The sequence below is a fragment of the Ovis aries genome, chromosome 17 (genome assembly GCF_016772045.2).
Source record: "Ovis aries strain OAR_USU_Benz2616 breed Rambouillet chromosome 17, ARS-UI_Ramb_v3.0, whole genome shotgun sequence".
Classification (NCBI taxonomy): Eukaryota; Metazoa; Chordata; class Mammalia; order Artiodactyla; family Bovidae; genus Ovis; species Ovis aries.
This window is the reverse complement of record NC_056070.1, coordinates 72568576-72593763: the sequence shown is the minus strand read 5'-3', so window position 1 is coordinate 72593763 and position 25188 is coordinate 72568576. Positions and strand designations below refer to the sequence as shown.

Here is a 25188-nt window from a genome sequence, read left to right as displayed (position 1 = left end):
GACTCCGCACCTCCAGGCCCGTGGACCCTGGAGAGTGATGGGCATACGGGTCAGCACCCAGGGTCAGGACCCCCCACCGACAGGAGCACAGTCCCCTACACAAGGATCCGGCCCCCGCACAGGAGATGAGACGCCATCCAGGCACCAAAGACCCCCCACAAAGGTCAGGAAGCCCCACGAAGGGATGAAGAGCCTCTACATTCGGGACGGGATGCCCCCAGAGGAACCAAAGTCTCCATAAATGGGACAGGAACCACACAGTGGTCCAGTCCCCAGCAGAGGTCAGGGACCCCGCCCCCAGGAGCAGGCAGCCACTGTCCCCCGAGGCCCAGAAGTGAGGCTGCACCCAGAGCTCAGAATGCCTGGGGCACCTCGGAGTCACCCCAAGCCGGCAGTCACGGAGCCGAGGTGGGTCAGGACCCAGACGGTGGGTGCCTGGCTCTGGCAGGGCCCTGGGACACAGGCAGGACCCCCATCCCACAGTACAGGACACACGCAGTGACCTTGGCCTCCTGTGGCTGGGGGTAGGGACAGCCTCGGTGCACCTCCGATCTCCCCAGCCTCACCCAGAAGCCCAGACTGCCCTAGTCCCTCTAGGGGAGATCGTGCCCACCCTGCCACCCCACACTTTGTCTGAGTCCACGGTGAGATGGAAGGAGAAAGGCTGCCTGCCAGTCAGTGCCTGCAAGCTCACGATTTATTCTATAAAGGAGTGGGCTGCCCAGCCCAGACATGGTGCGGCTCGGTGGTGCCTCTGGCTGCCACTTCACTGAGGCTGGGAGATGAGACAGTGCCAGCTCCTGGCTCTGTGCCGGAGGCCTCGCTGGGCAGGCAGCCCCTGGGTAAAGCGTGCTGCGGAGGCTGCTGTGGGTGGACACTGGAGAGACTCTGCAGTCGGGTGGCTGCCCGCAGTGAGGGTCCGTGAGTGGCCTTGCTGTCAAGGCAAAGCTGATGGTCCTGGAGGCACTGACCAGAGGCTTAGCGTCCAGGAGCGGGTGGGGACCGCAGGGCGAGTGAAGCTGGCTAGGGTCAGGCTGCAGTCTGGGGCCCGCAGGAGAATGCGCTGTGCACCGGAGCGACACTGTCCTGGGGGAGCCGGTGTCCCGGTCACTGTCCCTGCAGCCCATCTGTCCCCGGTGCCTGTTGGACTTGGTGTGTGGGTCAAGCTCGCCAGCCCAGCACCGGACAGCCGGTCTCATCCCTGAGACCCTTCAAGGAAACACACATACAACCCCTCCCCCAGGCGGGGCGGGGCCCTGGGCTCTTGCTCCGCGGTCTCCCAGAGGCTGACAGACCTCCAGCCCGGCCCTTCCCCAGCGCTGCCCGGACCAGCCGCGCTCCCCAGCCCCTTTCGGTGCCAGAGCGCTAGCGAGCGGCGTCGGAGGACGCTTCTCACTCCGAGCCACGCCCCACGAGCCCCGGTGCATTTCGGAGTAGCAAAGCCCGGCGACTGGCGGCGCCCGCCCCAGGCCCTCGCCCCAGACTTAATCCCCGCCACCCTGCGGGGCCCCGGGCGGCACCGGGGTCTTCTTGAGGTTCTTCCTGGCCGGGGCCCGGTTCGCGCCGCCGTCGGCCGGGCCGTCTGAGGCGTCGTCGGTGGGCCTCGCGCCTGCGGCCAGTGCGTTCATGGTGCCCAGTGCCCGCAGCAGGGCCGGGCCTCGAGGGACGCGGGGCTCGCGGCGGGCGGCCGGCGGAGGCGGCAGCAGCGCGCGCAGGGCGTCCAGCTCGGCCCGCAGCTCCGCGCGCAGCGCCTCCAGCCCCGCGCCCAGCTCGGCGCGTACGGCCGCCAGGCCCTCCTGCAGCCGCCGCTCGCTCACCTCCAGGACGCCCGCCGGGTAGGTGGCCCCGCCGCGCGGCTCGCCGCACACGGAGCACACGGAGCTGCGGCTGCGCTCCTCCGCCTGCTCCCCGGTCTCCGCCGCCCCCGCCGCGGCCCCCGCGCGCTCCACCAGCCGCAGCAGCCGGGGCGCCTCGGCCCGCGCCGCCGCCTCAGCCCGGAGCTGGCCCCGCAAGCGAGCCAGGCGGCCCGGGCCGCGGGCTTCCTCGGGGCCCGGCCCATTGGGCTGCGGCCCAGGGTCCCGCCGGCGGCCCACCGCGCGCCGTAGCGCCTCGCTGGCGCCGTAAGCGCTGCGCGCCTGGACCCATGGGCGCCGGGGCTCCGCCGCCATCCGCTTGGCTGCCGCCTCCACCGCCGCTTCTAGAGCCCGGCCGGGCCTGAGCCCCAGCCTGCAGCCTAGCGACCAGTGCGGCCCGGGCGACGCTCCGTGGAGAGGGCCCCGGGGGAACGGCTGTGGGAACGACCGTAAGCCTCGGGGGACCCGGCCTGGGGCCCGGGGAACCCCGGCAGGCCCGAGACCCAAGGAGCCAGGGGAACAGCCCGCAGGTATAAGCGTGCGGGGCTTGCCCGCGAGGCCACGCTGCCAGTGGGGCCCCACAGGGGCATGGACAGGCGCCAGACAGAGGCGATGGGGACGTGGAGACACCCAAAGCCACGCGGGGAACCGGGCTCACATCCTCGGCTCAAAGCCACCGTCTCGGCCCAGTCCGGGCAGGAAGGCAAGCGCGGTCCGGGCCCCCAGCCCCGCCCACTGGCCGAAGCCCCTCCTCCCACACCAGGTCCGGGCTCTGTCTGGACCCCCCTCACTCCAGTGAACCGCCGCCCCAGCCTTCGAGCTCCGCAGGGTCCCTGGTGCGCTCTGCTCCTGCGGGGGGGCTGCCGGAGGTCGCGCCATCTCTCGCTGTCTGTGTGCTGGTCCCGTCCTCCTCCTCCTAGCGGCCCTCTCCACCCCCTAGGCCTTTGCGTCGACCGCCTGGGGGGAACCCCAGGGTCCCCTTCTCCTGGCTGCCCCAACGCATCCTGCTGGGGGCAGGGCAACCTTCCTTGACCAGCTCCCCCCACCGGGTCTCTCGGGGCCCTCCCCCACGGCACCCTGGCAGTCACAGTGAAGCGGCTCTGTTCTGTTCACCTCTATCCACAGCAGGGTCCCCAGCACGGCCCCGTGGTGCTGAGCGGGCTGGATGTCCTCAGATGGGGCCCTTGGCTGAATGCACCTGGGGCTGAGGGTCCCAGGTGGGGCTACCCGTGGCCAGCGAGCACCTCATGGACCCCTGCTGGCTCCCCATCCCTCACTTCCTCACCGCTGCGCCCCTCCATTCTCACTCTTGCTGTGGCATCCGCACCATTGTGCCTGCCCACCCCTGGCCCACGGACAGGGCACCGTGGGCCCCCGGGCCACGTTGTGCTCAGGCACCAAGGGACTCGTTAGGGCTGTGGGTGCCCTGGGGCCACCCTGGCAAGTTGTGGGCGGGGAGGGCCTGGCGAGGATCCAGGCTGGCCTCGGAAGGGAGATGGCAAGACGGCCGCTGGAGCCTGTGTTCCTGCCGCCCCCAGGGACTCTCTGCAGCTCTGTGCTTGTGTGTGTCTGACTGGGGGTGCAGTCGACCCCGTCCACGGGCAGCCCTGGGCCCAGGTCACCCTCTCATTCACTCATTAGCCCATCTGTTGGAGCCTGTCACCCTGGAAGGTACAGGGGGAGGGGAGAATCTGGCCCTGGGTCCACCCCCCAGCCCCCCCCTTCCTGCTGAGTCACCCCGCTCCCCGGGGACACCCAGCATCTGGCCCAGCTGCTCCCTGGAGCCTCGTTAACCATACCCCCCCCCCAACCTCCTCTCCGTAATTAAAATAAGGCTGACACAGGAGCCCTGGATGGCGTCCCCAGGCCCGCCAAGCCCGGCTGGTGTGACCCAGGCCTTTGCCCTCTCAATCTCGCCCGTGGCACCCAGGAGGCCCTCAGATCCCCAGGAGGGGGCTGCAGGGAGGCCCTGAGGGTGTGAGCAGGCGTGGGGGAGACTCCAGGATCGCTGACCGGCAGGTGGGAATGTGGGAGCCGTGAGGGGCGCGGGTGGGCGGCCTGGGCCCTGGGCAGACAGAGGCCAGCGGATCGGGTGTGACAGGCGCAAAGACAGACGGGAGGAGAGGCCCTGGGGGACCCGTGGGTCCTGGGAGGTCGCAGAGGTGTCAGCCAGGGTGAACAGGCCAGGCGGTCAGCGCAGCTCTGATCCCCAGAGGCTGTGTTCGTCAGGAAGCCAATTGTGCAGACCCCAGCCCGGGCTTCATAGGGCAGGGCCAGGGCGAAGGCGAGGCCTGGGGCAAGGGGCGGGCCGGGGCGCCCAGACGAGGCTGTGCCCACTGTTGTCTTCCCTGCGGGGGACGGAGCTCGGGGCAGGGGCCACACCCAGGCCTGCTCTCCAGTTCCTCCCAGGAGCTCCTCAGGGCGGGGCCTGCCCAGGGAAGGGGGGTCCCTGCACCGAGGTGCTGACAGGCCCAGCTTGTGCCCGACTGCGTCCCCGGCCGAGTGCCAGGGCCAGGCCAGCCATGTCTGTGGGCAGCCGCCAGCTTGGGCGTCCCCAGCCCGGCTCGGCCTCACTGGCCCTCCCACCAGGCCTGGCGGGCGAGTAGCTGCCCATTAGCTTGGAGCAGAGAGGGCTCTGGGCTTCTCCGTGCAGAGAGGGGGGCTGTCATGCCCTGGGATTTCCCTGTGGTCCCCCCCCCACGTGCTGTTTTCAGAGCGGCCACCCAGCCTGGAGGTTTTCTTTCCCGGGGTCCGAGGGCGTTCAGAAGCTAGGGGAGTGTCGCCTGCTGGCGGAGTTCTGGTGGTGGGGGTGGGGGGCGCAGCCACGGGGCTGTAACGTCAAGGTCCTCAGGCCAGTATCTGAGGTGCAGGTGCCCTCCCGCTAGGAGGCAGAGAGGAGGTGCCTGAACGCTTCTCAGCAGAGCCGGTGTACACGGTAAGGCAGGTGGTCCTGAAGCCAGCGGGGACACGGCACAGGGGCCCGAGGGGGACAGGACCTCTGAGCAGGGCACCCACCGTGGGGGGTGGTCTCGGAGCTGGTCTTGGAGGGCGCAGTGTGGGCCGGGCTCTAGGCGGGGGTGGCACTCTCCATCTGGGAATTCTGGAGGGTGAGCAAGTGAGGCCGGCTGGGCGAGGTCTGAACCAAGGGCCCTCCAAGGAGGGAAGGCAAGGCTGTGGTGCCCTGCAGTACCCAGCGTGCAGATCGAGGCGCGGGGCCTGGGCAGGCTTAGCTGCAGGTCTGGCTCGACCCAGCACGCACACAGGAGGCCGCTTCATCCTGCCTCACAGGCCACGGGTGGTCCCTGGGGCCTGGCCTGTCTCTCCCACCCCCGACCCACGTCGGAGCCCAGGATGCCTGAGGCCCGAGGGCCGCCCCCTCCAAGACCAGCACCTCCTTTAAAGACAGAGTCAGAGGGGGAGTGACTCGCCCAGGGTCCCAGGGCAGGAATGAGGCTTCCTGTGGGGGCGGGACCCGGGCCCAGTGTGCCTCGGAACGCCCCCTGCCCACCAGGCCCTGGGACTGGGCCCTGGCCTCCTGGAGGCCCTGGCTGCCCCGGCATCCCCTGGGAGCCGCCCTGGGTCAGCTGGCTCTACAGGGAGCAACTCACCACCCAGCGCTGACCTTGGCCGGCCTCCGTACCTGGAGATGGCCTTGTCCGCCTGGCCCTGGCGTCCGCGGCCCTCACTGTCTGGCCTGGAGTGGCTCTGACCTCGCCCCATGGCCGGGGGTCACCACCTGTCCCCATAGGATCTCTCCGCACCGACAGGCTGGCCGTGCCATTCTGCTCACGCCCTGTGGGCCGCCCCAGGGCCTCCACCAGGCCCACTGCTCGAGGCCTCTGCTTCGGCCGGACTCTGCCCGCCCCCTGCACAAAGCTCAGGCTAGGTCCGGCCAGCCGCAGGGACTTGCCTGCCCGCCCCCGTGCCAGGAGCCTCCTGCCCCTGGGCCGGTGTGAGCTGCCCCCGGAGCCTCAGGTCACGGCGCTCCTCAGGAAGGTGTGAAGAGGGGTCTCCGCGTGTTCCTGCCTGAGGAGCAAGGCCCGCTCGCGCCCGCGCGTCTTTGCTCTTCTCCCTTCCCTGCAGACAGCACCGCCCTCCTGCGCCCACCTGCGCGGAGCCTCCCCCGGGAACCGACTCCAGCACAGGCGGGCGGCCGAGGACTCGCCGCTGGCGGCACTGCGCGCCCCGAGGCGGCGCCACACCCCGCAGGGCGAGGGCCCGGACCCACACGACCACCGCGGCCTCTTCAGACGCCCGGGCGAGCTCCTCCATCGCGGAGAAGCCTGAGGTCCTGGAGGCCCGGGCCCGCGCCCCGGGCGCTCGGCCCTCCCGGAGCGGCCCCGCGCGCGCAGCACCCGGCCCCCACGGGGCGGCTCCCAGCCGGGCCCAGCGGCGGCGGAGCCCCAGAGCTCCCGGCCCCTCGGCGCGGGGTCTCCACGCGGATGGTCAGGCGGCCACGATCCCCAGGCCCCATCAGAAGCGGGCGCTGCCCTCCCGATCCGGTGGCCCTGGGCAAGGCGCCCTGGAGCCGCATCAGCCCCACTCAGAGGCCGTCCAGCCGGAACTCTCCACGCTCACGCGCCAGGACGCACACGGACACACACCACACACCACACAGACACAGACACACACCACACACACCCCACACACCACACATGCACCCCACACACACCATATACAAACAGCACAATGTCACACACAGAGACCGCGAGTACACACCGCACGCAGACACACACACACACCGCACAGATAGCACACATCACGCACACACCACACACACCACACGCACGCGCACACACACACTACACATCGCACACACAGACACCACACACACACCCAGATGCAGGTGATTTCCGCAGCCTAGGGGGAGAGAGAAGGCAATGGCACCCCACTCCAGTGCTCCTGCCTGGAAAATCCCATGGACGGAGGAGCCTGGTGGGCTGCAGTCCAAGGGGTCGCTGAGAGTTGGGCACGACTCAGTGACTTCACTTTCACTCTTCACTTTCATGCACTGGAGAAGGACATGGCAACCCACTCCAGTGTTCCTGCCTGGAGAATCCCAGGGACGGGGGAGCCTGGTGGGCTGCCGTCTATGGGGCCGCACAGAGTCGGACACGACTGACGCGACTGAGCAGCAGCGGCAGCAGGGGGGCGGGGCCGGGCGCAGCGTTCCTGGGCCCGTAACTACGCTTCCCAGAAGGCTGTGCGGCACTCCGGCCCCGCCGCCCCGGCGCGGCGCAAAGGCTCCTGGGAGTGGTGCGCGCGCGTCCCGCGCATGCGCGCACCCCGCGGCGCCGCGCGCGCCTTCCTTTGTGGCGGCCGCGCTCTCCGTGGGAGGCGGGTCGGTTCGGCGTTCCGGCTTCGTGGGGCCGCCCGTCCGCCCCCCGCCTTTGTGCCACCCTCGCGACCCCCAGCTCGGGGCGGCCAAGCCCGAGGCCTGGTCGGCCCGCGCGGACCCGGGAGGCGTGACTGACGGGCTGGCGCGGCGCGCCATGGGGCGGGGGCGCAGCCGGACGCGCCCGGCGCCTGCGGAGCCCGCCTGACGCCGACCCCGCGGGGCTGCGCGAGCGGCCCCGGCCCCGGGAGCCCGGCCCCAGCCGGGGCGGCCGTCGAGGGAGGGCGCCATGGACACCTCGGGGACCCGGGGGGCAGGTACGGTTGGCCCGTCCGCCGCGGGCCTGGGTTTGCACGGGGAGGGCGGGCGGGGTTCGCGGAAGCGCCCCGGAGTCAGGCCGCCGCCGCCGCCGCCTCCTCGCGGTGGGCACGGGCACGGGCACGGCGGCGCGTTTCCTCCGTAAGTGGGGTGTCCGAGACGCCGGAAAGCAGGATTAGCCCCAGGTTCCCTCTGGTTGTGCCGAAGCTGGGGCTCGCCTCTGACTGCCCTTGATTGTCCCTGTGCCGGGGGTGCCCGGTGCCCCGTTGACTCATTCGTCCTTTCCAGAGCCTGCTCGTCCCCTCAGAGAGATTCCAGAAGATGCATTGCCTCAGGGTCTCCTGGAAGCCAGGTCCGAGGTGAGTGGCTGTCTCGTCTTTTCTTTTCTTTGAACATCTCGTTTTTTATGAGGAGGGTTGGCATCGTTCTTCCATCATCCAGGCCGTTGGTCATCCAGGGCCCCCGATCTGGGTGTCTGTGCTCCAGTCCTCAGGAGGCTCTGGGCCCGGGTGGTTGGGGGACAGGTCCGGTGACGCCCGAGTGCGCCCTCCAGGCGAGTGTCGCTTCCAGCCTGGCGCAGCCCAGCCGTGGTCCGTCGCTCGGGACTGCTGTGTGCCCAGCACTGTGCCAGGAGCGCTGGGTGGCGGTTTTAGTGCCACGCATACCTAGTGGGTGGCAGCTCCCGTGAGACCACTTGGCTCATCTCCATACACAGGCCCATGGGATGCTTGCTGCGGTTCATCCTTGTTTCGGGGCGTTTCCTGGGAGTAAGTTAGGTAGGAGGATGTGGAACAGCTGATGGGAGGGCTGGGTTGCAGCGCTGGGGGTCAGAGTGACGGTAGAGCATGTGTCCCGATATGCTTTTTCTCTGTACCCAGTTCCTGACACAAGGCCTTCGTGGAAAAACGAATTACGGAGGCTTTGGGGGCTGTGAAGGGAGATGGCCTTGGGGCCGCTTCTGCAGCTGCTGCTGCTAAGTCACTGCAGTCGTGTCCGACTCTGTGTGACCCCATAGATGGCAGCCCACCAGGCTCCCCCGTCCCTGGGATTCTCCAGGCAGGAGCACTGGAGTGGGGGGCCGTGGCTTTCTCCACTTCTGCAGCTGAGTGCAGCACAAATCACTCCTTTACAGACTTTGGGTTTTTGCTCATCATTTTGTTCCACCGCCCACTCCTGTCTGTCCTTCCCAGTGTTCAGAAAGGTGCAGTTGATAGAGACAGTATGGGTGAAAGGCTTGAAGAGTTGAGAGTCCTTTGTCATTTTTAGGACTTGGTAATTCCGTTAACCTGTCACTTGAAAGGTAGAAAATGACTGTAAAACACGTATGGTGAGACGGGCCCATCTTCTGTAATGTTAGAATGTTCTGTAAAACACTCAGGAGACATGACGAGCACGTGAGATAGGTCCATGGTCCTTAGTGGGTCACAGACCCAAAAATCCTGTCAGAGGCATTTGTAGACGTATTTCGGGTCGCGTTGTGTCAGTATTTAACTTCGTGGGTGTGATGATGGTACTGTGATTGTGTAGAGAACATCCATGATAAGTGCAGGCTGAAGCATGTAGGCCGAGACATTCTGATGTCTGCAGCTAGCCTTGAAATGGAGGAAAAAGCGGGGTGTGTTTTGAGAGCGCCACCTCGGAGGCACTCCCCTTCTTGTGCAGATGTTAATCCTGAAACACCAGCTTCCCAGGGCTTTGACTTGCTGGTCCTCTCTCTGAAGTGCTCTCCTCCCCCAGCAGTCTCGTGCTGTGGCGAGGGTTCTTCCCTGCTGGGACATCCTGCGTGGTCTGTTCTGACTCCTCTGCGGTTGCATTACCAAGTCTGCCTTTGATTCCACACCCTTTTGCTCCCTGCCCTGCAAAATGAAGACACACGGGGTGTGGGCAGGTAGGTTGGGAGTGCCCCTAGAGAGGCCTCAACGTGGCTCAGATCCTGCTCTTGCCTGTGGACACCCCCGCACTGAAGTCACGTGGCCGCTGAGAGCTCTGTTAGCAGCTTCGCGGTCTGAGGTCTTGTTTCTGCCCCTTTCGCCTCCTCTCCGCGGGCACCGTCTCGCTTCTCTCCTGAGCGCCTCGGGCTCAGCGTGTGTTCTCACCCCACCTTTTTGTCTCCCTGAAGTCCATCAGGGTTGTTGCTGTGCAGTCGCTGAGACACATCCGACTCAGCAACCCCGTGGACCGCAGCACGCCAGCCTCTCCTGTGCCTCACCGTCTCCTGGAGTGTGCTTAGATTCATGTCCACTGAGTCGGTGATGCCATCCAACCGTCTCATCCTCTGCCGTCCCCTTCTCCTGCTTTCAATCTTTCCCAGCCTCAGGGTCTTTTCCAGTGAGTCAGTTCTTTGCATCAGGTGACCAAAATAGTGGAGCTTCAGCTTTAGCATCAGTCCTTCCAACGAATATTCAGGGTCGGAGTCTTCACCACCACAGTTCAAAAGCCTCAGTCCTTCTGTGCTCAGCCTTAATGCTCAGCTCTCGCATCCACACATGGCTACTGGGAAAACCATAACTTTGATTACGCGGACCTTCGTCAGCAAAGTAACGTCTCTGCTTTTTAATACACTGCCTAGGCTGGCCATAGCTTTTCTTCCAAGGAGCAACTGTCTTTTAATTTCATGGCTGCAGGCACTATCTGCAGCGATTTTGGAGCCCAGGAAAATAGAGTGTGTCACTGTTTCCATTTTTCCTCCATCTGTTTGCCATGAAGTGAAGGGACTGGATGGCGTGATCTTAGTTTTTTGAATCTTGAGTTTTAAACCAGCTTTTTCACTCCTCTTTCAACTTCATGAAGAGGTTCTTTAGTTCCTCTTTGTTTCCTGCCAATAGAGTTATCATCTGCATATCTGAGATTGTTGCTATTTCTGCCGGCAGTCTGGATACCAGCTTGAGATCCATCTAGCCCAGCATTCCTCACAGTGTCCTCTGCATGTAAGCTAAATAAGCAGGGTGAAAATATACACCCTTGATGCTCTCCCTGTCCAACTTTGAACCAGTCCACTGCTCCATGTAAGGTTCCGACTGTTGCTTCTTGACCTGCATACAGGTTTCTCAGGAGAGACCACCTGAGGTGGTCTGGCATTTCCATCTGTTTAAGATTTTTCCATCGTTTGCTGTGATCCACACGGTGACAGGCATTAGCGTCGTCAGTGAAGCAGGAGCAGGTGTTTGTGGAACTCTCTTGCTTTTTCTGTGGTCCAGTGAAGTTGGCGGTTTGACCTCTGGTTCCTCTGCCTTTTCTAAACTGAGCTTGTGCATCTGGAGGTTCTCGGTTCACATACTGTTGAAGCCTGGCTTGAAGGATTTTGACCATCACCTCGCTAGCTTGTGAAAGGAGTGCCACTGTGCGGTAGTCTGAACATTCTTGGACATGGCCCTTCTTTCGGATTGGAATGATAACTGACCTTTTCCAGCCCTGTGGCCGCTGCTCACTTCTCCGAAGTTGCTGGCATAGCGAGTGCGCGGCAGCGTCTCTCAGGATCTGAAGTAGCTCGGCTGGAGTTGCGTCGCCTCCTCGAGTCTGCAGCGATGCTTCCCGAGGCCCCGCGCGCCGGGCCGTCTGGCGCTGGGTGAGTGCGCACGCCGCCGTGGCCGGCCGGCCATGGAGTACTGTCTGTGCAGTTCTGGGCAGCGCTGCCCCTACGTGACGTCTTCCGCGTCTCCTAGAGCCTTGCTGGTCCTGTCCTTTATTGTGCCTGTTTTTGCATGAAATCAGTTCAGTCGCTCAGTCCTGTCCTACTCTTTGCGACCCCATGGACTGCAGCACGCCCAGCCTCCCTGTCCGTCACCAACTCCCGGAGCTTACTCAAACTCCATTGAGTCGGTGATGCCATCCAGCCATCTCATCCTCTGTCGTCCCTTTCTCCTCCCGTCTTAAATCTTTCCCAGCATCAGGGTCTTTTCCAAGGAGTGAGTTCTTCACATCAGGTGGCCAAAGTATTGGAGTTTCAACTTCAGCACCAGTCCTTCAAGTGAATATTCAGGACTGATTTCCTTTAGGGTGAGCTGGTTGGAACATTGCGTGAAATGTTCCCTTGGTATCTCTAATATTCTTAAAGAGATCTCTAGTCTTTCCAAAGTATCGGAGCTTCAGTATCAGTCCTTATAATGAATATTCAGGGTTGATTTCCTTTACGAGTGACTGGTTGGATCTCCTTGCAGTCCATGGGGCTCTCGAGTCTTCTCCAACACCACGGTCGAAAGCACTGATTCTTTGGCGGGCAGCCTTCTTGGTCAGACTTCCTGAGGTATGATTATACACAGAAGAGCGCTCGAGTTTTATGCACTTGGGACTTGGAGAGTTTCGCACATGCATGCCGCTGTGTGAGCACCACAGCTGGGACAGCGCTTCCGCGTCACCCAGAAAGTCCCTTCATGCCCCTTTTCAGTCCGTCTTCCCCACCTGTCCCCTTGGCAACCAAAATAATTTTGCCTTTTGGAGAATGTCACATGGAATTACATATGTGATTTTTAAAAATACTTCTTTATTTGCACCAGGTCTTTGCTTGTGGCATGCAGACTCGTGGCACGTGGGATCTAGCTCCCGACCAGGGGCCGAGCGCAGAGTCTCAGCCGCTGGGCCACTAGGGACGCCCCTGTGCATGTGATTCTGCTTCTGATCTGTGTCACTCAGCGTGATGCTCTTACGTCCGTGTCCTGACGTGCGTCAGCAGCTTGCTCCTTTTGACTGCTGAATGAGACCCCACCCGCTTTAGGCTGCTGGGCTGCCCTGTGGAGATGCCACAGGTTTGGTGGCTCAGGCAGCAGACGTGCCGTGTCCCCTGGTTCTGGAGGCCAGAAGTCTGAGGCCAGGGTGTTGGTGGGTTCTTCTGAGCTGCTCTCCTTGGTCTGTGGACGGCGCTTCTCCTCACGCGTCCTTCCCTCTGTGCGCATCTGTGTCCGAGTTTCATTTCCTTATCACGACGCTAGTCTTACTCAGAGCCCATTCTAATAACTTCTTTAAAGACCCCATCTTCAGCTCGAGTCACATTCTAACATGGAGCTTAGGGCTTCAACAAACTTAATTTCCACGCATAACAGCATTGTATATGTACCCCACCGTTAGTTTATCTGCTCACCAGCTCATGAACGGTCAGGGGCTAAGTCCAGGTTTGGGCTGTTACCGTAAGCCTGCTATGAATAGCGGCACCCCGGTCACAGGTGTGCTTTCTCTCTGGCGTGAGGGCCTGGCAGTGGGATGGCTGGGTCCCGCGGCGAGGGGGGCCGTCATGCAAAGAGCCCTCCGTTGCTCTCGTTGGCTGTTCTCTGTGGATTCTCTTTCCTCTCTCCATGGATTTCTGATTCGTTCTTTCCTTCACCTTCTTGCCTTCGCTATTTCTTTCTTTCACTTTCTTCAAGTTGAAACTTAAGTATTGTTTTGATACCAGTTCTCACATAGGATTCACTGCTATAAAGTTCATTCTAGGTCCTTTTTAGGTTTTTGCTGAACATTTTGATATGTTTTATTTTCCTGTTTCAGTTCAAAGAAGTTTCTACAATTTTTTGGTGATTTCTTCTTCAGCTCTGTATTATTTCAGTTCAGTTCAGTCGCTCAGTCGTGTCCGACTCTTTGCAACCCCATGAATCGCAGCGCGCCAGGCCTCCCTGTCCGTCACCAACTCCCAGAGTTCACTCAGACTCACGCCCATCAAGTCAGTGATGCCATCCAGCCATCTCATCCTCGGTCGTCCCCTTCTCCTCCTGCCCCCAATCCCTCCCAGCATCAGGGTCTTTTCCAATGAGTCAACTCTTCACATGAGGTGGCCAAAGTACTGGAGCTTCAGCTTTAGCATCATTCCTTCCAAAGAAATCCCAGGGCTGATCTCCTTCAGAATGGACTGGTTGGATCTCCTTGCAGTCCAAGGGACTCTCAAGAGTCTTCTCCAACACCACAGTTCAAACGCATCAATTCTTCGGCGCTCAGCCTTCTTCACAGTCCAACTCTCACATCCATACATGACCACAGCAAAAACCATAGCCTTGACTAGATGGACCTTAGTCAGCAAAGTAATGTCTCTGCTTTTGAATATGCTGTCTAGGTTGGTCATAACTTTTCTTCCAGGAGTAAGCGCTTTTAATTTCATGGCTGCAGTCACCATCTGCAGTGATTTTAGAGCCCAAGAGAATAAAGTCAGCCACTGTTTCCACTGTTTCCCCATCTATTTCCCATGAAGTGATGGGAGCGGATGCCATGATCTTCGTTTTCTGAATGTTGAGCTTTAAGCCAACTTTTTCACTCTCCTCTTTCCCTTTCATCAAGAGGCTTTTTAGTTCCTCTTCACTTTCTGCCATAAGGGTGGTGTCATCTGCATATCTGAGGTTATTGATATTTCTCCCGGCAATCTTGATTCCAGCTTGTGTTTCTTCCAGTCCAGCGTTTCTCATGATGTACTCTGCATATAAGTTAAATAAGCAGGGTGACAATATACTGCCTTGACGTACTCCTTTTCCTATTTGGAACCAGTCTGTTGTTCCATGTCCAATTCTAACTGTTGCTTCGTGACCTGCATACAGATATCTCAAGATGCAGGTTAGGTGGTCTGGTATTCCCATCTCTTTCAGAATTTTCCACAGTTTATTGTGATCCACACAGTCAAAGGCTTTGGCATAGTCAATAAAGCAGAAATAGATGTTTTTCTGGAACTCTCTTGCTTTTTCCATGATCCAGCGGATGTTGGCAATTTGATCTCTGGTTCTTCTGCCTTTTCTAAAACCAGCTTGAACATCAGGGAGTTCACGGTTCATGTATTGCTGAAGCCTGGCTTGGAGAATTTTGAGCATTACTTTACTAGCGTGTGAGATGAGTGCAATTGTGTGGTAGTTTGAGCATTCTTTTGCATTGCGTTTCTTTGGAATTGGAATGAAGACCATTTCCAGTCCTGTGGCCACTGCTGAGTTTTCCAAATTTGCTGGCATACTGAGTGCAGCACTTTCACAGCATCATCTTTCAGGATTTGAAACAGCTCAACTGGAATTCCATCACCTCCACTAGCTTTGTTCATAGTGATGCTTTCTAAGGCCCACTTGACTTCTCATCCCAAGATGTCCGGCTCTAGGTGAGTGATCACACTGTCGTGATTGTCCGGGTTGTGAAGACCTTTTTTGTACAGTTCTCCTGTGTATTCTTGCCACCTCATCTTAATATCTTCTGCTTCTGTTAGGTCCAGACCATTTCTGTCCTTTATCGAGCCCATCTTTGCATGAAATGTTCCCTTGGTATCTCTAATTTTCTTGAAGAGATCTCTAGTCTTTCCCATTCTGTTGTTTTCCTCTATTTCTTTGCCTTGATCGCTGAGGAAGGCTTTCTTATCTCTTCCTGCTATTCTTTGGAACTCTCCATTCAGATGCTTTTCTCTTCTCTTCTTTTCACAGCTATTTGTCAGGCCTCCCCAGACAGCCATTTTGCGTTTTTGCATTTCTTTTCCATGGGGATGGTCTTGATCCCTGTTTCCTGTATAATATCATGAACCTCATTCCATAGTTCATCAGGCACTCTATCTATCAGATCTAGACCCTTAAATCTATTTCTCATTTCCACTGTATAATCATAAGGGATTTGATTTAGGTCATACCTGAATGGTCTAGTGGGTTTCCCTACTGTCTTCAATTTAAGTCTGAATTTGGCAATAAAGAGTTCATGATCTGAGCCACAGTCAGCTCCTGGTATTGTTTTTGTTGACTGTATAGAGCTTCTCCATCTTTGGCTGCAAAGAATATAATCCATCTGATTTCGGTGTTGACCATCTGGTGATGTCCATGTGTAGAGTCTCCTCTTGTGTTGTTGGAAGAGGGTGTTTGCTATGACCAGTGCATTTTCTTGGCAAAACTCTGTTAGTCTTTGCCCTGCTTCAGTCCATATTCCAAGGCCAAATTTGCCTGTTACTCCAGGTGTTTCTTGACTTTGTACTTTTGCGTTCCAGTCCCCTGTAATGAAAAGGACATCTTTTTGGGGTGGTTAGTTCTAAAAGGTCTTGTAGGTCTTCATAAAACCGTTCAACTTTAGTTTCTTCAGCGTTACTAGTTGGGGCATTGACTGGGATAACTGTGATATTGAATGGTTTGCCTTAGAGACGAACAGAGATCATTCTGTCGTTTTTGAGATTGCATCCAAGTACTGCATTTCGGACTCTTTCGTTGACCATGATGGCTACTCCATTTCTTCTGAGGGATTCCTGCCCACAGTAGTAGATATAATGGTCATCTGAGTTAAATTCACCCATTCCAGTCCATTTTAGTTTGCTGATTCCTAGAATGTCGACGTTCACCCTTGCCATCTCTTGTTTGAGAAGGAAATGGCAAGCCACTTCAGTATTCTTGCCTTGAGAACCCCATGAACAGTATGAAAAGGCAAAATGATAGGGTACCAAAAGAGGAGCTCCCCAGGTCGTCAGGTGCCCAATACGCTACTGGAGGTCAGTGGAGAATAGCTCCGTGTCATTTCGGAGTCTGTCAGTGCTGAGTAGGCGGAGGATTCTCAGGTGTCTTCTGTTGTTCCTGATTCTGCTGCAGCCAGAGAGGGAACTGTGTGGTTTGAAGTCTTTCAGATTCACTGAGGCTACTTTATCACCCCGCGTGTGGTTTATCTTGGTAAGCGTTCTGCGTGCACTTGAGAAGAACGCACGTCTGCTTTTGTTGGCTAGAGTGTTTTGTAAATGCCGAGTCAACACTGAGTCGTGGTGTTATTCGGGTGTTCTGTGTTCTGACATTTCTGCTTGAATATTGTGTCGGTTACGGGAAGATTGTGGTAAGATCATCTGTGTAACTGTGGGTTTGTCTGCTTCTGTTTTCTCTTTTTAACTATTTTTGTGTGCTGGGTGCTTGTCGCTGCACGGGCCTGTCTCTGGTGGTGGCGGGTGAGGGTTGCTCTCGAGCTGTGGAGTGTGGGCACTAGCGGAGAAGGCACTGGCAACCCACTCTGGTGCTCTTGCCTGGAGAACCCCAGGGACGGGGGAGCCTGGTGGGCGGCCGTCTGTGGGGTCGCACGGGGTCGGACACGACTGACGCGGCGCAGCAGCAGCAGCAGGGCCTGGGTGGGCAGGCTTCTTGGCTGCGGCGCACGAGCTCAGTTGCTCCGTGGCACGTGGGGTCTTCCTAGATCGAGGCCTGGCAGCAGAGTCATTGCCGGGCGCCACCGGGAGCCTGTCTTCAGTCCTGTCGGGCTTTGTTCTGTGTGCCCTGAGGCTCTGTTGACAGGTCCAGCTTTGTTTGCGACTCCTGTGAGCTCTTCCTGAGTTGATCCTGTAGTGAGATCACTGCAGAGCCACGTGACCATGCTTCATCTCTGGTGCCCCTTGCTCTGAAGTCTTTGCTGCTGACACAGCCGCCTCAGCTCCCACCCACCGGCGGCGCGCACTGCCCCTGTCCCGCCCCCTTCCAGGCTGTCCTGGTCTCTGCGTGTGCCCCGCACCGTCCCGGCGCGGCTGGGCTCTGCTGCTCCGCTGCACTCTGGCGGCCCCCCGTCTCCCGGGCTGTCCGGGTCGTTCATGTCCCCCCGTTTCCCGGGCTGCTCGGGTCGCTCACGTCCCCCGTTTCCCGGGCTGTCCGGGTTCTCGAGTCCCCCGTTTCCCAGGCTGCTCGGGTCGCTCATGTCCCCCGTTTCCCGGGCTGCTGGGGCCGCTCGCACCCCCGTTTCCCGGGCTGTCCGGGCCGCCCGCGCCCCTCGGTTGTTGCTGGGGTTGACTGTGTAGTTGCCCTTGCGCTGTGTCTTCTCTCCATCTTGTATCTTCTTGATTGTTTCACCCTTAACCCCTTCTTTTGAGGTAAACAAGTTCTGCTTTACCGTAATTCTGGTTTTATTGGCTCTCCCTTTTGGTCACTTGGTTGGATCTGGACGGAGTGGGCTTCTGAAGCCTCTGCTGCAGCGCACTAGCTGCGCGGCGCTGCTGGTCTGCTGTCGAGCAGTCGGCCACGCGTGCCTACGCAGCCTCCCTTGGTGGGCTTCCTTCCCGTCCAGCTCGCCTTAGAGCACTGAGCGGAGTGCCCTGAGCTGCAGCGTAGGCTGTCCTCACTTAGGTTCACACGTAGCAGCGTGTGCGCGTCAGCCCCCGTCTCCCCCTCCGCCCCCCCTTCTCCCCTTTGGCGTCTGAGTGAGTGCTGGGTCTAACTCCTTCCGTGCTCTCGGATGTGGGGAAGTTCCTTCGTGTGCAGTTGGATCTTTCTGAGACTTTTAGGTTTCGGTGTGAGCCCGGAGAACCCTTTAATCTCCGGCTAATCTTGCCCAGAACACCGGAGTTCCAGACCAGAGTCATGCAGAGTCAGTCACTGGGCCTTGCCGGATGCTCGGAGCTGGGATGACCGAAGAGGGCACCGCAGAGCAGGGGCCGGCGTTGGGGGAGGGCAGGAGCAGGTTAGGGCAGGGACGGGGCCCAGGGAGAGCAGGCGCCCTGGCGGGAAGAAGTGGGGGGCAAGCAGGAAGGACAGGGAGGGGTCCCGTCCGCCCTCAGGGCGCAGTGCGGCGCCTGTCTGGGGCCGGGGCCGTTTCTGTCTGCAGCGCAGCCTTTCGGCCACACTCAGGACGGCTTCCGAGGTCTCCGCTGCTGAGCCTCTCCATCACCCAGGATCGCAGGTGGGGGTGAGAGAAAGAACACGTGTGTCCTTCCAGGAGCCCGTGACTTTCAAGGACGTGGCCGTGGACTTCTCCCAGGAGGAGTGGGGCCAGCTGGGCTCCCCCCAGCGGGCCCTGTACCGGGACGTGATGCTGGAAAACTACCAGAACCTTCTCTCCCTGGGTAAGATGGCGCCCAAGGTGAGGGGGCCGGGTCGGGCATCTCTCCTCGGGGCTGGGCCTGGCAGGCCTCCTGTGTCTGCCCTGGGCCCTTGTGTTGCCATCTCTGCCTGCAAGTGGGGCCTGGAGGTGGGGGTGGTGGTGGACAGGCCCCCGCGACCCCAGCCTTCCCTGGAGGGGGCATCAGTCTCTCTGGGGTCCTCAGACCCGCAGGTCAGCATGGGTTCCTCCTCTGAGCCCCCTTCCTCAGCGCTGGCACACCCAGCGCCCAGAGCCACGCTGCTTCCTCCCCGCGCAGGGCCTCCGGTCTGCAAGCCGGACGTCATCTCCCACCTGGAGCGAGGCGAGGAGCCATGGCGGGCTCCCAGAGGCGGGCCTGCGGGGCCCGGTCCAGGTGAGCGGGGCGCGGGGGCGGAGCCCCTCCCCGCCGCCCCTGCGGCCCGCTGCTCCCTCTGCGCCTGCTCAGCCCCTCCTGCCGCCCCGCCCCGAGCACACATTGAGCACCGACTGTGTGCCAGCACCCGTGCTGGGGGCACAGTGACCAGGACGCACACAGCCGGTTGCCTTGAGCCGGAGAGAGACAGGAGCATCTGCACGTGGGGTGTTCACACGTGGGCGGTCAGTGTGGACTCGGCCCCCAGGGACGACGCCACCCGCTGTCCGGCTCCTTACAGAGCGGCCTGGCTTCTTCGAGACTCCGGCCGCCCCGCCCCGCCTCCGCCCCGCCTCCGCCTCCGCCCCGCCTCCGCCCCGCCCCATGCACGCCGCCCTGCCCCTGCGTCCCTCCAGCACCTGCGCTCTTGGCACGGCCCGCCCTGAGCCCTGGCGCTGCCCCTCCGCATGCTCTCAGGGTGGCCTCTCCCTTCCTTCCAGAACCAGGACGGGAGCCCGGGCCTGAGGCGGAGGAGACGCTTGTTTACAAGGAAGAGCCGCCCTGGGAGCCGATCGCAGATGGGCTGGCGAGGACTGGTGTGCACAACCCTGGGTTCGGCAACGGGTGTACCTGGGGGGGCCCGGCGACTGCTCTGACCCGAGGCGAAGCCGCCTACGCTAGTGGTGGGTCCGCCGAGGAGCGCTGGCGGGGCAACTGTGAGTCCAAGGAGGCACTTGGCTTGCAGAGCACCCTGCCGGCCCAGCCCCGCCTTCCCTCAGAAGGCGCCTCCCCGGAAGGCCAGCCGGGGAGAGTGCGGTCCACCGGGGCCGGAAGCCGGCGCCGGAGCCAGGGAGCGGGGAGCGGCCCGTTCGCCTGCGGCGAGTGTGGCAAGGCCTTCCAGCGGAGCGCGGCGTTGGCGCTGCACCGGCGCTGGCATGCGCGCGAGAAGGCCTACGAGTGCGGCGAGTGCGGCAAGGCCTTCAGCTGGAGCGCAAGCCTCCTGGAGCACCGGCGCGTGCACACCGGCGAGAAGCCCTTCCTGTGCGGCCAGTGCGGCAAGGCCTTCAGCTGCCGCTCGTCCCTCAACGTGCACCGGCGCGTGCACACGGGCGAGCGGCCCTACAAGTGCGGCCAGTGCGGCAAGGCCTTCAGCTGCAGCTCGCTGCTGGGCATGCACCGGCGCGTGCACACGGGCGAGCGGCCCTACCGCTGCGGCGAGTGCGGCAAGGCCTTCAACCAGCGGACGCACCTCACGCGCCACCACCGCGTGCACACGGGCGAGAAGCCCTTCCGCTGCGCTGCGTGCGGCCGGGCCTTCGCCTGCCACTCGTCGCTGACGGCGCACGAGAAGCTGCACAGCGGCGACAAGCCCTTCCGCTGCGGCGACTGCCCGAAGGCCTTCAGCAGCCGCTCGCGCCTGACGCTGCACCGGCGCGCGCACACGGGCGAGAAGCCCTTCCGCTGCGGCCAGTGCGGCAAGGCCTTCAGCTGCCGCTCGTACCTGGCGGTGCACCAGCGCGCGCACAGCGGCGAGCGGCCCTTCCGCTGCGACGAGTGCGGCAAGGCCTTCAGCTCCCACTCGTACCTGGCCGTGCACCGGCGCGTGCACACGGGCGAGAAGCCCTTCGACTGCAGCCGCTGCTGGAAGGCCTTCAGCTGCCACTCGTCGCTCATCGTGCACCGGCGCGTGCACACGGGCGAGAAGCCCTACCGGTGCGGCCGGTGCGGCCGGGCCTTCAGCCAGAACCACTGTCTCCTCAAACATCAGAAGACCCACTCGGCCGAGGAGGCCTTCAAGTGCCACGAGTGCGGCGAGGTGTTCGGCTGGAGCGGGCCCCTGGCAGAGCACCGCAGGCTCCACGGCGGCGAGAAGCCCTTCGCCGTCCAGTTGGACCAGCGCTTTCTGAGCCCCTATTACATGCCTGGCGGCCTGCTGGGCGCGGGAGCCTCGGGCGGGGGCAGCGTGGGCCCGGTCGCTGCCCTGGACGTGGCCGAGCTCCGGGGTGTGGCCCCGCCCTCGAGCGGCAGGAGTTTCCCGCTGGGGAGCAACCCCGGAAATTAACGTGTGTGACACACCCACCTGAAACACACCTAGAGGTCGTGGGCTGCTGAGGAGGGAGCTGGTGGGAGAGCGCCGAGGGCATCCTGTCCTCCCGCTGATGTTCAGAAGGCGGGGAGGGGCGCTCTTCTCAGGTGAGGGGGGACCCTGTCCTCAAGTCCTTGGACAGCTGCCTCCTTGATTTCCATCTCGAGTTTCTTCTGTAAACTCTTTTAACATGATAATTAAAGGGGAGAGAAAACAATTACAGACAGTATTACTTCTAAGTGAACACGCTGTTGCGGGAGGGGAGAGTAGGCTCAGATGGTGGGCCTTTGGGAAGAAGCAAGTTCCCTGGACTCGCCGCACTTAACGCGTTAGTGGCCGTGCAGCCCAGCGTCCCGTCTGGCCACCCCGTCCATGGCGGAAGCGGGCTTTCTACCCCAGCTGGTGAGGCCACCTGCGGGGCTGCCGCGGACCGCACCGCACTCAGCCCCTGAGAGGAGGCGCACCTGGTGGCCCCGGAGACGGGGAGAGGTGGCGTCCCTCTGGGACTCGGCCATCCCGCTCAGTTTAGAGCAGAGACCAGCTGCCGGCTCACGTCTGTACAGAGCGCCTGAGTCTATCTCACACTTTCATTAAAGTATGTATGGAGGCCGAATGACCGCGTTTCAGAAAATAGGAATTAAGGGAAGCGACACCCATAATTCTCAATAAAGCTGCATTTTGCGCCTTGGTGCGCCACCTTCTGCTTTCTGATGGTGCGTCTTCACGTTTCTGCAAACACGGGGTGCGCGGCCTGTCATTTCGGCCCCCAGCGTCCTCACCGCATGGCCGGCCTCTCCAGCAGAGCCTGCTGTCTTTGGAGCTGAGGTTCTGGGTAGGGCGGGCTGTCCTGTTAGCTGTTCCGTTGGACGCGAAAGTTACTTTCAAGCTGTCGCTATTATAAACCGTCCTTCATACGCCATCTTTCTGCGTTCCTCAACGCGGTCCTACGGTAGACTGCCAGAGGTGACAGTCTGCGACAAAGGAAATGCACCACGTGCTGCGTCATTCCAGTGTGGTTTTGGTTGTGTCAGAACAAAGTGATGCTGAGAGCCGGCGGCACTGGTCGGGCGCCACCCGCTCCTGGAGGCTCCGGCTGGTCCTGCCAGGCTGGCTTCTGGGCCCGCGGCGCCGACCCACTGCTCCTCCAGCGTCCCTGAGGCTGGCTGCAAGCCCTTCCCTGCGGCAAACGGAAGCTCTGACAACTTCATTGGCAAAAAACAAGTAGAATCTAGCTTTGACTGTTACCATACTTCTTAGTTTAAAAGAAACTCACATACAAATTAGCATACACACGCTGCTACTGCCTGCCCGGTGGGGCTGCTGGCGCGCTCAGCCAACGGCAGCACCTTACCGCTTTGAGCAACACCTCTTCATAATGCTCAGTTGCTCACTCGTGTCTGACTCTTTTTGACCCCATGGACTGCAGCACACCAGGCTTCCCTGTCCTGTACCAACTTCTGGAGCTTGCTCAAACTCAGGTCCATTGAGTCAGTGATGCCATCCAACCGTCTCATCCTCTGTCGTCCCCTTCTCCTCCCACCTTCAATCTTTCCCATCATCGAGGTCTTTTCCAGTGAGTGAGTCCTTCGCATCAGGTGGCCAAAGTATTGGAGCTTTAGCTTCAGTCCTTCCAATGAATATTTAGTACTGATTTAAGATTGGCTGGTGATCTCCTTGCAGTCCAAGGGACTAGAGTCTTCTCCAACACCACAGCTTGAAAGCATCAATTCTTCGGCGCTCAGCCTTCTTTAAGGTCCAGCTCTCACATCCATACATGACCACTGGAAAAACCATAACTTTAACTATATGGACCTTTGCCGGCAAAGTAACATCTCTATTTTTCAATAAACTTGATGTTTGTCAGCTTTTCTTTCAAGAAGCAAGCGTCTTAATTCCATGGCTGCACTCACCATCTGCAGTGATTTTAGAGCCCAAGAGAATAAAGTCAGCCACTGTTTCCAATGTTTCCCCATCTATTTCCCATGAAGTGATGCGAGCGGATGCCATGATCTTCGTTTTCTGAATGTTGAGCTTTAGGCCAACTTTTCGCTCTCCTCTTTCACTTTCATCAAGAGGCTTTTTAGCTCCTCTTCACTTTCTGCCATAAGGGTGGTGTCATCTGCATATCTGAGGTTATTGATATTTCTCCCGGCAATCTTGATTCCAGCTTGTGTTCATTGAGCCTGGCATTTCGCATGATGTACTCTGCATATAAGTTAAATAAGCAGGGTGATGGTACACAGCCTTGACGTACTCCTTTCCCAGTTTGGAACCAGTCTGTTCTTTCATGTCTGGTTCTAACTGTTGCTTCTTGATGTTTCTCAGGAGACAGGTAAGGTGGTCTGGTATTCCCATCTCTTTAAAAATTTTGATATGGAACATGTTATTACTGTTCTTCAAGAAAACTGTTGGAAATACCCTTTGTCCCCGCCTTCCATTGATGTCTCAATGCTCTTTTATTTACATACAAACTTTGTGTTCTCATCATACACATAACACGTGTATATGGGAGAAATTGGGGGATGGCAATCAGGTGTACGAGAATTAAAACAACCGTCAGCTCACAGCCATGGCCTGGAGATGCGTTTACTCTCGTTTTTTCTCTGCATGTACACACTTTATTTTTACGTGTAAAGGGCTTTATTATAGGCAAAATTATTTGTCAATAAATTTTTAAGAAATTATACATGTTCTGACTCATTTAACCGCCAGTCACCTTAGCTTCCTCAGCGTTTGAGTCATAATCTTCAGAATAGCGCTTCCGCAGAGAGTTTCGGCTCAGTCCACAGCTGTGAGAGTCAGTCCAGGTCCTCCTAGCTGGACGTCTTTGGTCCCCAGGGGAATAAGGACACGCTTGAAGCATTCCCCACCTGGAATCACTGGGATCCAGCGTCCTCGAGCAGCCTACTGTGGGGCCGTATTCGGGGCCAGCGGAGACGGCTCTGCCTGGCTCTGAGTCTCAGACGTCCTCCAAGAATCTGCCTGCCAGTGCAGAGTATGGGGGTTTCACCCCTGGGTCAGGAAGAGCCTGTGGTGAAGGGAATGGCTATCCACTCCAGTATCCTTGCCTGGGAAACCCCATGGACAGAGGAGCCTGGTGGGCTACAGTCCACGGGGCCGAAAGAGTCCGGTGTGACCTAGCAGCTAAGCAACAAGCGTACCTTAAGCGCAAACCGCGGCCACTCCTGCGCTGCCACAGCCGAGAGCCGCGCGCGGAGAAGCCGCTAATAGCGCAAAAGCAGTCTGGGGACGCCCCCGGCGGGCCAGCGCTGACACTGCACGCTTCCACTGCGAGGGCGCAGGACCAGCAGCTGGTCAGGGAACTAAGATCCCACAGGTCACAAGTGCAGCCAGAAGGAAAGCTTGTTAGGTTTTCTTAGTTTATCAGCAACTCTGTCTGCTATTTCCTCCCCCCAGATCTAACACAGCCTCTGAGTAAACGGAACCACGTGGTTACTCTGTGAGGTGACCACAACCGTGTCAGTCTACAGGAAAAGCTCCATCAGGACACAGTTCAGCTAGACACGTTGTCTCTCCTCTCTCTCTCTCTGGCCATGCCACGCAGCACGTGGGGTCTCACTTCCTCAATCAGGCATCGAGCCCTTTCCTTGGCATGAAAGCGCAGTGTTAACCCCTCGCTCACCAGGGAGCTTCACCAGGAGTTTGGATGCTGCAGCAAAGCAGAGGCAGCCAAGGAGATAAAGTGTTAGAAATAGAGTGATTTGCTCCTTCGCTTCGACAGTTTAGCTTTCTCTCTTGTCCACTATTCCGTTCTTAGATGTGCACAAGCATATGCAGTGTGTGAGCGTGTAACACACACACGCGTGGCGAGAGTGTCCACATCAATATGTACGCGGGTGCACGCATACAACACGTACAGGGCCCCCCTCTGTGGGCTTTTTACAAAATTATTTTATTTTCTGGCCGTGCAGCATGTGGGATCTTAGTTCCCTGACCAGGAATTGAACCTGTGCCTGCAGCGTTGGGAGCGTAGAGTCTTAACCACTGGACCAGCAGGGAAGTCCCCCCAGTATGTATCCAGTGGTTAACGATCGCCTTGCAGTGCAGGGGACACCGGTTCAATCCCTGATCCACGAAGATCCCACGCGCTGCGGAGAAACAGCCCATGTGCCACAGCTTCCGAAGCCGTGCGCCCTGGAGCCCACGCTCCACAGCAAGGGAAGCCGTTGCAGCGAGAAGCCGTGCTCCACAGCTGGAGAGCAGCCTGAACTCACGGCGACTAGAGAAGGACCTCACACGGCGATGCAGACGCAGAGCAGCCAAAAACGAATGTTTGTATTAAAGGTAAAAACAATATTAAAGCAAGACACCTTTTAAATCTATGTACCTAATGCAACACACACACGTGCATATCAATGCGCACACACGTGCAACATGCACACACGTGTATGTAACGTGCACACACATGTATTGCGATGTGTACACGCGTGTGTGTACTGTGTGTGCATGCGTGTGTGTGACGTGTACACACGCGTGTATACGT

The 25188-nt window shown here is 59.6% G+C and overlaps 2 protein-coding genes across 4 annotated transcripts; one reads left to right on the top strand and one right to left on the bottom strand.

The window, feature by feature from the left end:
* Positions 1-650: 650 nt before the first annotated feature.
* On the bottom strand, positions 651-7039 carry LOC121816898 (protein FAM246C). The gene has a single exon (XM_060400886.1). The coding sequence runs from the start codon at positions 2166-2168 to the stop codon at positions 1485-1487; it is 684 nt and encodes a 227-aa protein (XP_060256869.1). The 5' UTR covers positions 2169-7039; the 3' UTR covers positions 651-1484.
* Positions 7040-7069: 30 nt separating this feature from the next.
* On the top strand, positions 7070-23368 carry ZNF74 (zinc finger protein 74). Of its 3 annotated transcripts, XM_042234880.2 has the most exons (6): positions 7378-7505; positions 7795-7865; positions 10916-11071; positions 18103-18229; positions 18524-18619; positions 19099-23368. In XM_042234880.2, exons 4-6 carry the CDS (start codon positions 18196-18198, stop codon positions 20658-20660), a joined length of 1692 nt encoding a protein of 563 aa, XP_042090814.1. In that variant the 5' UTR covers positions 7378-7505; positions 7795-7865; positions 10916-11071; positions 18103-18195; the 3' UTR covers positions 20661-23368. The 3 variants fall into 3 exon arrangements, with proteins under 3 accessions (XP_027812710.1, XP_060256868.1, XP_042090814.1); XM_027956909.3 differs by lacking the exon at positions 10916-11071 and having other exon boundaries at positions 7070-7505; XM_060400885.1 differs by lacking the exon at positions 10916-11071 and having other exon boundaries at positions 7070-7505; positions 18015-18229.
* Positions 23369-25188: the final 1820 nt, after the last annotated feature.